The sequence below is a fragment of the Plectropomus leopardus genome, chromosome 9 (assembly GCF_008729295.1).
Source record: "Plectropomus leopardus isolate mb chromosome 9, YSFRI_Pleo_2.0, whole genome shotgun sequence".
Classification (NCBI taxonomy): Eukaryota; Metazoa; Chordata; class Actinopteri; order Perciformes; family Serranidae; genus Plectropomus; species Plectropomus leopardus.
The window spans coordinates 23213268-23224269 of NC_056471.1; the positions used below are offsets into that span (position 1 = coordinate 23213268).

The 11002-nt window shown below is 39.4% G+C and overlaps 1 protein-coding gene across 1 annotated transcript in view; it reads right to left on the reverse strand.

Moving 5' to 3' along the window:
• The window catches only part of tnmd (tenomodulin), a 64267-nt gene extending 56972 nt beyond the window's left edge, over positions 1-7295 (reverse strand). The window contains exons 1-2 of the mRNA XM_042493480.1: positions 7180-7295; positions 3024-3158 (exon numbers count right to left, since the gene is read on the reverse strand). Of these exons, the coding sequence (XP_042349414.1) occupies positions 3024-3158; positions 7180-7227 (183 nt within the window). The 5' untranslated portion in view covers positions 7228-7295. The remainder of the gene's footprint in view (positions 1-3023; positions 3159-7179) is intronic.
• Positions 7296-11002: the final 3707 nt, after the last annotated feature.

Consider the following 11002-nt stretch of genomic DNA (forward strand, 5'->3'; position numbering starts at 1 on the left):
GCATAAATTAAAAGTTTTCCTGTGTGGTAGGTGTGTCCAAGAGTGCGTTTGATTTTTACATTTTTGGCCTATGTGTCATTAGTTATGGGGCTTTCTCATTTAAATAAGGGAAAGCTCAGCAGAGAGGAAGTTGTTTTGACCATAGGTATGAATATAAAGCTGTTGCCCATCACCTGAATATGCACAGATTTTGCTCTGACCTGCAGAGTTTCACATGTTGAACTGCTCGTGGTTGCCGCCTGACTTCGGCCAATCAAATAGCATTTTGGAAGCAGAAAAAAGACAAAAAGATGTAGGACCTGTTAATGTTGGTGTCTGAAAACAAGGAGATATGGTGCTAGCAATTTGCAAGGACAACCAGAAGACAAACTAGGCCAGGGATAAGATTCCCACCAAACTTCAGATGATTGGTTAATTGTCCAGACATGGAAATCTTTGGTCATTTCAGTGATTTCTGTTGTCTTAGTATCGGCTATGAGCTAGGCAGTTGTAGTGGCAGGGAAAGCACTGGTGGTGCTTTTCATCATCACTCATGTGCATCGGCAGCATGAGAGACAAGTACTCCCCATTGTCCCTCCGGACTTGATTGAGAGGCCTGACGTATCACCGACGTTGTTGCTGCTGTTGCCTTTTCTGCTTTGATCTCAGCATTAAGCTGATAGTAACCTCCTTGAGTGTCACCATGTCTGTTGTTTAAATCCCACGCACCGGTAGTTGTATACGGTCTGAGCTATCTTGTGTGCCCTCTAGAGGTATCCTGCAGTAACACGCTTCGCGTATAGGCAAGTATACATACAAAAACGCTCATGACGCAGCCAGACGGGTATGTCAACGCAAGGTAAATCAGCAACTATGTTTCCTATTTAAACCTGCTTTTTTTGATATTTTTGGCAGAACAGGTTGCAAAAACATCAGCAATGTGTTATCATTTTCTAAAGTTGCTATGGAAACATTAATTTAGGGACGCTTCTGTCTACCTGTGAATGTAAGTCCAATGTTCACTCTCCTTTACACTCTTTGATTCCTCAGTAACTCCTCGGGGAAATATCTGGCTCTTGAGCTGCTTCATGTTCCACTATGTTCACCAGCTAACTTCATCTGTCAGCCTCGTACTGCTCGGCAGACAGTGTACAGTGAGTTTATCAGTGCTCTTCACTGGTGTGTCACTACAAATTACGTCTTTTACATTAGTCTTTTGACTCATTGTAAATATAGATTATTCACTGCTGCAGCTTTAAAGAGTATTCAGTATGACTTCCTATATAAGGACCATGCATACGTGGACTCTCCGGTTAATCTTCTTTTCTGGCAGCCTGGAGCCGGAGAGATAATTAAAACCATTAGAGCCATGGCTACATATGTCTGTCTCTGTCTTTGTTGTATCAGAGCTAATATATTCCATGTGTTAGAGGGAAGCACTGTACTTCATTTGAATGTGTCACCAGGATGCTCATCTTTGTGTTCAAATAAAAACAAATCCCCACTCAACTGTTTCCGAAAATAAATGATGTATACTCCCCTTGGCTTCGGAAGCTGTGCTCCGCTGCCCAGAGTCTATACATGTAGGTGCCAGACGCAGCTCAGGATTAGCTGGTGAGTCAAGTGTCCTGCTGCATTGCACCCAATACCCGTTAACAAAGCATCCGGCTGCCACGTCGATGCAGGAGAACTTATTCAACCATATCATTCTTTCCTGTCAGTCGTCTCCAGATAGTTTTACAGAGCATACATACCTGAGTTTTACTGTGTCTGAGGGAGCGTCCTCCCCATCTGACAGACAGCTGATTCTCCTTTGAAGTGGCTCTGTCTCACTCACTGATGGGGAGGCCAGAGGAGCGAGCCTCCCCCTCAAGACCCCATTAAAGCGAAACCCAGGGTCCGCAGGTTTGATATTCATCGCCTGGGCAACCTCTACCATCAACACATTTTGCGCCACGTGAGAATGATCACAGCTTATTAAAGTGGAAATAATGACTGCTCTACCTCCGGCATGAAATATTTAACAAGGACAAAGGAGATGGCTCAAAAGGTGATTCATATCTGTGTTGAAAGGAGGGAACGTGGACAATACCGGCTATGCAGGAAGTGCAGATGAACCTTGGTTAACCTGAGCTTAGAAGAGACTGTTGGCACTTAAAATTTGTGTCTTAATGGAAGCAGAAAGAGCAGAATGGTGGCAGAGGGTGTTCTGAATTAATGTTTATTGGGCATAAAAAAAGATGTTGGTATAACAGCAAGAATCATCCCGCATGTTACATTTCCCTCCATTCATCCCATGCCATTTATAGTCCACAAAAAGCAGCAGTCAGGTTTGAAATATATGTGTTAATCATCATTTCATTGTAATCATTTTTCTCTCATTCACAATCGTGTTCAGAACATATAGAGCTTCCAATTTCTGGATGTGAAATTATTGATGTATTTTTCCTCCCAGCTCAGGTAAATTAGCTTTTTTGGCCCCTTGGGAAAAACAGGCAAAAAGGAGCAGAGTGAAAATGTTCTCCATCAAGTGTGATTGAATTGGATTTTACAAGATGAATTGCCAGGACAAGAGTTTATCCCAATTACATTGCCAAGAGGTTTCAGTCCTGCTGCAGCCACTCTGGTCAACAGCAATTAGGGTCAGCTTTGAGTTATCAGGATCCGTCATTGTGAGAAGATGTTTACAATGCGAGCAGAAAGTAGATACGTGCAACAGGCAGACATCTGCAACGGCAGAAAAGCGGTTTGTGGTTTGGTCCAAGAATTCATGAAATTACAGATCTGACAGCCAAAACATGAGCAGAGCAAAACACAGCTGTCTTTTCCATAGCCCACACATCTTTAAATCTAGCAGAATACAATACACACGACAGAGACTGCCTTCGGCTCTTTGTGCGGCTGTCCATTTTCCTTACTCTGATATTTTTTGTCTTTGACGTATGATTTGCTGATGCGTCTTTCATGTGAAGACCACACTCAACCACAGACGGTGGCAATAAGGCTGATGACTGGCAAACAGTGAGGTGATATTTATGTCTTACCTTCCCCAGACTCGGGCTCCACAGATATCTCAGGCTGAAAACACACAGAGCCAAGACGAGGAAGACCAGGGCCAGAACCAGAGCCACACGCTGGTAGGTGTGGTACTTTGCCTTCTTCTCTTTTCCCGCCTCAACCTGCAAACAATATAAGTTTAAGGTTTTATATATTGTATATGCCCCAAATGAGCATAACATAATATCTCAGTCTTTTGATGTGTTTGACATTTTCATTTTTTTCTCCGTTGTCAAGAGATGACAAGATGATTCACCTATCATTATCATAACTGCTAGCTTATTATAAAGATGAGAAACAGCTACCCTGGCTCTCACATAAGGTAAAACAAAACAACAAATCAGCCTTCCAGCACATGTTATGTGGCAAAATTTGATTTCTCTCCCAATTACATAGTAGGTCTGTTACTGAGAAATACATTTAGATACACAGGTGTGTACTATCGATTTTATATCAAATAATAAGATGTTTTCTAATGCAGCAGTTTGTCTTCTGCACTGATGATTCAGTGAGTTTTGTGTCCATCCAAGCTGTAGGAGTGCTACAACTGTGAGTCACGAATCATTGTGTATGGGAAAATGAGTGGAGCTTTTACATTTGGACGCCTGAAATCTTTCCCTTCTACTTCAGAACTCTATTTAACGGAAATATATGAGAGCGGTATCAATCCTCTCATCAATCTCTTAGCAGCGCTTATAAGCACATTCCCCGAAATGTACAGCTATTGCTACAATTTATCATTTTCATGTCTGAATGCATATTTCCCTCTTTGAGTTTTCCTTTTTATCAGTGTTGCATTTACTCCAAATAGAGGCCATTTGATTTGGTCTCTCCTCTGAAAAATGTTTCCACCAGCGAGGCTACTAATGACAAAAATATAACCATCCCAATGCCAAGTGCTGTGAAGAACAGACTGCTACAAGTGCTACAGAAAGGTTACGTTTATTAAACTTTTCCTTAAATGAAAACTCTGCCCGCTGTCGTCAATTCCCCAAGCTCAAGGCCACAAATTAATAAAGACAGGCTTTTGTTCCAGCAGAGCCCCAGCAGGGAGAAAATGAAAGCTTCTCATTCACACCAGACCACTTTTGAAGGTCTCAAAGGACAACAGAAAAGCAGATATGTAAAATAAAAAAAAAAGGAACCAACTTCAATTAGGAAAATTGGTGTTGCTTATCTTCATGTCTTTTAAAATGATGATAAAGCAGCTTTGGTTTTCTATTGTGACTCAGGCTGTTACAGTAGTTAAGCTGCAGCAGATTGGGCAGCACTTTAACATGCTGACTTCTTAAAATAATACACAGGAATAGTTATTGGTTAATACTTGTGTGGCTTTTCTGTCATTTGGACTTGTATGCTGTTTAAATAATGATCCATAATTAAGCATGTCAAGATTGTCCTGGCCAAAATTATGGTGATATTATCCCAATAATTATCTAATATACTTTAAACTTTTAAAATGGCACAAAAACATACTGGAATCATTTATAGAATGCCAGTCAGAGTTTTAAAAACTAGTAAAAGAACCTTAAAATGTATTATTAAAGATCCTGAGAGTGTTGCTAAACCTGGTAAACATGCTCTCTTTGTTTTGCTTATTTTGTCAGCAGCACGATTCTAAATAAGCTGAAATTGTGAAATTGAAACTGACTGTTTCGTAAGGTCAATAAAAAGAGCATTTCAATAATCTAATCTGTTTGAAATAAAAGCAGAAAAGTTTTTAAGCATGTTTAAAAGATAGGAATGGCTGTACCTTGGCAATGTTTCTGAGAAAAAAATTAAAATTTTAGCTCTGTCTAGAACCATGAATGGATTATTGAACCAGCCTACAGATATATATTGAAAAAAAACCCAAAATGATCTGAAAATGCCCTAGAAATTACCTCAAAGAGAAACGACCAAAAATGATACACGATGACCTCAAAGAGACACAAAATAACTAGAGGGGCTCAAAACCCAAATAAGATGAATTATATAAAAATTACCTAAAACATAAACAAAATCACCTACAAAAAACACAAAAGTTTTACCTAAAAGAGACACAAAACAAGCAAAAAAAATACAAAATTACCCCAAAGACACACAAAATAATACAAAAAGACTTAAAATGAGTTTGAAGAGACACAAAACAACAATAAAATAGAGACAAAGCCACCACACAGTCTGCATCTTCCTTTTATGCAGGAGAGGTGGTGGGGCCTTTACATGTCTATGCCCAGGGGCCCTCTGTCTCATAATCCACCCATGTCTAGAGCAATGGCCAGCCACATTACTTTTGATTTAATCACAGGAGCCAGATGCCAAAGCTAGCAAAAGAGTAGATCTGTTTTAGCTTGGGGGCAGCTCAGAGAATCTCAGTTATATCTTTTAGTTTCAAGAAGTTATTGTTCATCCAATTTTTAATTGCTGCCTTTGCAGTAGTCAGGCAACACAGGGCATTATCATCATCAGGCTGGTGCGAAATATAAAGTGGAGTGTCATCAGCGTAGCTATGAATAATAATGTAATGGCCCCTTATAATATTAATTAAAGAGAGCATATATACATAGAATAATCAGTTTGTTATAATATGTGATGCAATTTATACTGTCCCTTTCCTATCCAGAAATGTCTTGAAAAATGGATTTCACAAAGCTTTTTTATGATTTAGGTATATAGGTGGCGTGACGTACAGGAGGAAATAGCATACAGCAATACTGGCAGTTACACTGTGTCCTTGTTGAATATGGATAGAATTTGCGATTGGTAAATGCATTACCATCACGACTTTGGGGAAGGACAGAGGACACATTTCGCTAGGCAGCTGCCTAAAAACGCAACCTATGCCGTTAATGAATTCCACATTGTTACCATTTTTTATTGGACATATTAGAGACAGTAGCCACAAAAGTGTGAGGCACATCAAAGTATTGTACATTCCTAGGGCATGATGAAAAACAGAGCGCTACAATCAGAGAGCCAGAAATTCCTTTCATTGTGAATTTTTCAGAGTGAAGGGAAAAAAAAACAAAAAAAAAAGGTAGCTGAAATCCTCTGCTCTCCTGTGGCAGGTTGCATAAGCAATGGAAACTTAACTAGAGGACAAACCTCTCTCTGCCTGTGCTTTGAATATCGAATACTCAGAGGAAGGAGGTGGGATTGAGGGACAGACAGAAAGAAAGACAGACAGAAATAAAGGCAAGGATGGAGACAGAGTGAGCAGTCTGAGAGCGCAGCACTCGCCAACTAGTGTTTAAAGGTTTAGGAGTTCAGAATCAGCCAGGCAATTCCTCTTGAGCTTTGTGAGGAAGAGTGCCTGGAGCCCCCCGCTGTTATCATGCAGGGAGGGAGCACTTCCTCGAGAAAACAACAGGAGAAAAAAAACAGAAGTAGCCTACATAACCAACAAGCAGAGGCAGTGGTTTATCACTCCGAGGTATGCTCATATAAGCATTTGATATATAAAGCCACAGGTGATTTCTTAATCATCATCATTCTCCATCCATCACCTACCGTGGAGCTATGATGAACATCTGCTGCAGCACTTTGCTTTGATGGACAGTAAAGAGCTTTTTCATACACTTATAAAAAAAGATAATAACTGTGCTGTGTAGGTACTTACCTTTGTTGCTCTATTGTTTGCAAGTTTTGCAATAAGTAAAATATGAGAGGTGGAAGACGGATTTCAGAGCCCAAAATCCCTTCTTCCTTAATAATAAAGTCTCAAGTCTAGCTGTATATTTTAATGCTTCTTGCATGGGAGACGCAAGGATATTGTAGATATAAAGCAAATATGATGGTTCAGGTGAATATAAGAGTGGAAATAAAGAAAGGAAGCCAAGGTGAAAAGGAATTAGATGGAAAAATTATTATTCTGAGGAAACACAGATCACGGAGCAGCAGCTCCTTTAAAAAAAAAAAAACAGACTTCTGACATATTTTACTTTACATTCAAATATCACAGGATCCCTGCTTTTAAACTACCACCTGTCATCAACACTTTACTGAGCTGTAAAATTTTAAGGGTGCTCCCATTTACTTGGCACTGTAGTGACCTAACATTCTGCAAAGTATTCTTAAAGACACTAAATTTTGAAAATAATTATTTTTTGCAATTGATATAAGTGCAATAAATCAACCATAAAGAGAAAAAAATGGACTCACATCTTTCCACAGAATCTGTTGACTGCTGGATTGACTGTTTGCCTCCATGATGCAAGCCCACAGGAGGAATTTTTTCCGATCCACTTAGCTGGGGAAAATACTAACGCACTGCAAGGCAAAGAGTCCCAGCTTCATTCCAGTGCTGTAATTTGGGAGTGTGCTGAAGGGGAGGGAAGTTTCAGGTGGAGTGGAATTACTGAAACATTTGTGATACCCATTAAAGCGAGGCAGATGTCTCTCCCGCCCGCCTGCCTGCTCCCATTTCAAAGGTGGAAAGCCACGAATGGATTCAGACTGAAAGACAAACCCTCTGTTGAATAAATTACATACTATACTTGGATGAAAACACTGTAGTGATTCACTACTTTCAAAAGATTCCTGCTTGGAGGACACAAAGTTTTCATGTGAAAAAAAAGAATTAAATCGTAGCCCCATAGTGCAGATGCTGATGTTTTCAGTTACATTTTCTGAAGTATCAAAAACAGTTCAAGTACCTGCTCTCTGCTTTTGTTCCCCAGTCAGGCAGTGTACGCACGCAGCAACAAACAAGTACAGTAAACAAAAACTGAGGTGACTGAATAGCAGCATAAGGAAAAGATGCAACCTTATAAAATGAAAATAATTTGCACTTGTGCACAAACAGAAGTAAAAGAGGAATGAAGCAAAAACTGTAATCTGAGGACTGAATTTTATAGATCCCCTAAAGGCAAGTTTTCAGACGTATAAAAATACTCAACTTTATATAATGATTGTGGTGTTTTCAAATTTCCACAAGGAAAAAACTAATCTATGTCAATCACTTTAAAGGCTTAAAGGGACACTTGGCCCCAAATCAAAAATGCATATTTGTCCTCTCACCTGTAGAGCTGTTTTTCTAGATTATTTTGGCGTGAGTTGTAGAGTGTCGGAGATATTGGTTTCTCTTTAATGTAATGGAACTAGATGGCACTCAGGTTAAGGTGCCCAGAGCACAAAAAAAAGAAAAACCCAAACTCAACAGCAATGTCTCTCTACAGAAATCACAACCTTGTTACTCAAGATAATCCACAGACCTTGTTGTGAGCAGTTTCAAGTCAGACCTAGTTTTTCTACCGAACTACACCCACCAACTGTATCATCACAAAGAAGAAAGCACATACATCTACTGTTAGCTCAACTAGCACCACTGAGCTGCAGTTACAGCTCAGCTGAGGAGGACACCATCAATGTTTACACGTCACACGCCTTGCCATGGCCAGCGCACACAGTGCTGCAGCAGATGCCTTTCTGTGTGTTATTTATTTATTTGTGATGTGCCATATTCTATGTCATGGCATTTGTGGCATTTAAACCAGACACTTTTTAGTGACATTCGTGATCTTTTCCTTACCATAACCAAGTAGCTTTTTTGCTAAACCCTAACCACTGCCCCCTTCTCACTGCCGTGTTTGCGGCACTCAAAGTGGTGATTTTTTTTTTTTTTTGCGCCACCCTTCTTGCCTTTTGTGTCAAGAAAAACATAAAAGACTGCCTTTGGTATCATATAATTAACCCCCAAGCTGCAAAATATGACGAGGAAGGATTGTCTGCATGGTGATACAGTTTGCAGGTGTAGTTGTGGGAAGAAAATACGGGAAACTGCTTACAACTAGATCTGTGGATTATCTTGAGAAACCAGGTCATGATTTCTGAAAAGGGACATTTTTTTTTCAATTGTTATTACTTTTTATTATTTTTGAGCACCACAAACTGAGTGCCGTCTAGTTCCATTATATTGGAGAAACAGCACACAACTGTACGGCCGATATCTCCAACATTCTACAACTCACACCGAAACAATCTAGATAATTAAATAGCACTACAGGTAAGAGGAGAAAAAAAAGTATTTTTGATTTTGGGGTCAACTGTCCCTTCAACTACTGCATGACAGATGTTTCCTGCTTTCCACTCTGTGTTTGTGCACTTGAGGTTTCAAGTTTCCACATCACACATCATACTGACACATTACTGGTTTCCAAACCAGTTGTAATGTCAAAAAATCATAATCCTACATTCACATATTGAACTGAGATTTGAGCACAGGGAGCAGATGAATGTGAAAACAGCCTTCAAGTGCTAAAAACATCATTCTGCACAGTGAAGCTTAAGCATCCAAGTGAAGCAACAATAAGCAAAACACATTTTGGAGTGAAAGGAGGCTTTAAAAAGCATCTAGAGGTCATCTGAGGCGCTGCTGTCTGTCGCAAACTTTGATTAAACTGTATGATAATGCTGTTGTATCTACAGTAAAAGTTACTTTCAAGGAGAAAGTAAAAACATAAGATATAATGCTTAAACCAGGTGATACATATTTTTCTTTGTTTTGAGTTGTGCAAGCTGAGACTTAATTGTGGGAAGCCTTTTTTTAATAAATGTAATTAGTATTGAACCAGTTTTAGGGGCTCACAAGGGAGGGTTAAATAACACGAGCAGTAACTGAAGCTTCTCAAATATTGGCACCCTCAGAACTTTATACAGCTCTTGGCAAGCTTAATAATGCCATCCGATGGTACCCAGTCATTTCTCTCATCCATACAGCACATATTACCATTTATAGTCTTTGAAAATGTCAGTGTGACTCAGCGAAGGTGTGACTGCACCTGCAGTTATTTTCTCCTTTGGTCACGACGGCGGTGGAAACGTTAACCTTGTTGCATGTACTGTTTGGTTTCTTTAACTTTTTATTATTTATCTGTAGATGAATGTTGACTTACAAAGATTTTAGATTTTTAGTAACATGTTTTTCTGTAAGTCAGGTTTTAGACCCCGTGCAGTACGGTATGAACTCTGCGCTCTGTGCTGTGATTCAGCTGAAGTGGAAGTAAAGTGAAGTCAGACAGTGAGGACTGAGAGAGCAAGATTATGATAATGACACATGACGAAGGTCATGGGCAGCATTCAGGCCCAGGATGTGGTGCATCATGATGCCCTGTTGCTTTCTGTAAATTACTTTCTCAGGTGTTCGAACAGAAAGTGCTGGGGTTGTATTTTTTTTTTTTTTTACCGCTGACAAAAATGTCAATATGGGATGATTCTGGATTTTGTTCAATGCCGAAATGTGTTTTTTTTAGGGCCCTGACACACCATGCCGACAGCTGGCTCTCAGTCAAATTGGTAAGTGTCTAAAATCATAGTTTTTGTGGTGTGTCCCGCTGTTGGCACTAATTGGCCCTTTTATTAGTCCAACTCAGCATGTTGAATTGGCGACGGAGACACTGGACCACTGCTTAGCTCAGTGAGTAAACAAACTTAAGTCAAGAGGGCATTCATTTGAAACAAACTTATTATATCAAGTTGAGGGTTCGTACGGTTGTAAAAAAAAAAAAACTTGGAATAGTCCTGGAATTTGTAAATGGCAATATCCAGGCCTGAAAAAGTTTTTGACAACTAAATATCCCTTAAAGTTTTGGGCAAAGTCATGGAAATTTGTTTCAGAAACCTTTATAATGACGCATGATGTGTTCAAGGACTGTCGGAAATTTGAAAATCCAGTGATACTTTCTGTTTATTTCAGCTCCTGGCTGTGATATATAGTGTAATTTCTGGTGACTTTTAAAGAAAACATGCCTTTCGTATTATCTTTAAAAAACTGGCGGTAAGATAAATACAAAACATGGCAATTTGAAGTTGAATGCCCCTCCCCTAAGCCAAAATAAAAACAGAGGTCCCTCCCTCAGTGCTTAAAAAATTATGCCTCACGACATGCCTCTTATTTTTTTGCACCACCCCCTCATCTCTCATAAATAAGAATCAGTCCCTAAATTATATTTAAATATTCAGTTCTTATCATTATTTTTTAATACAT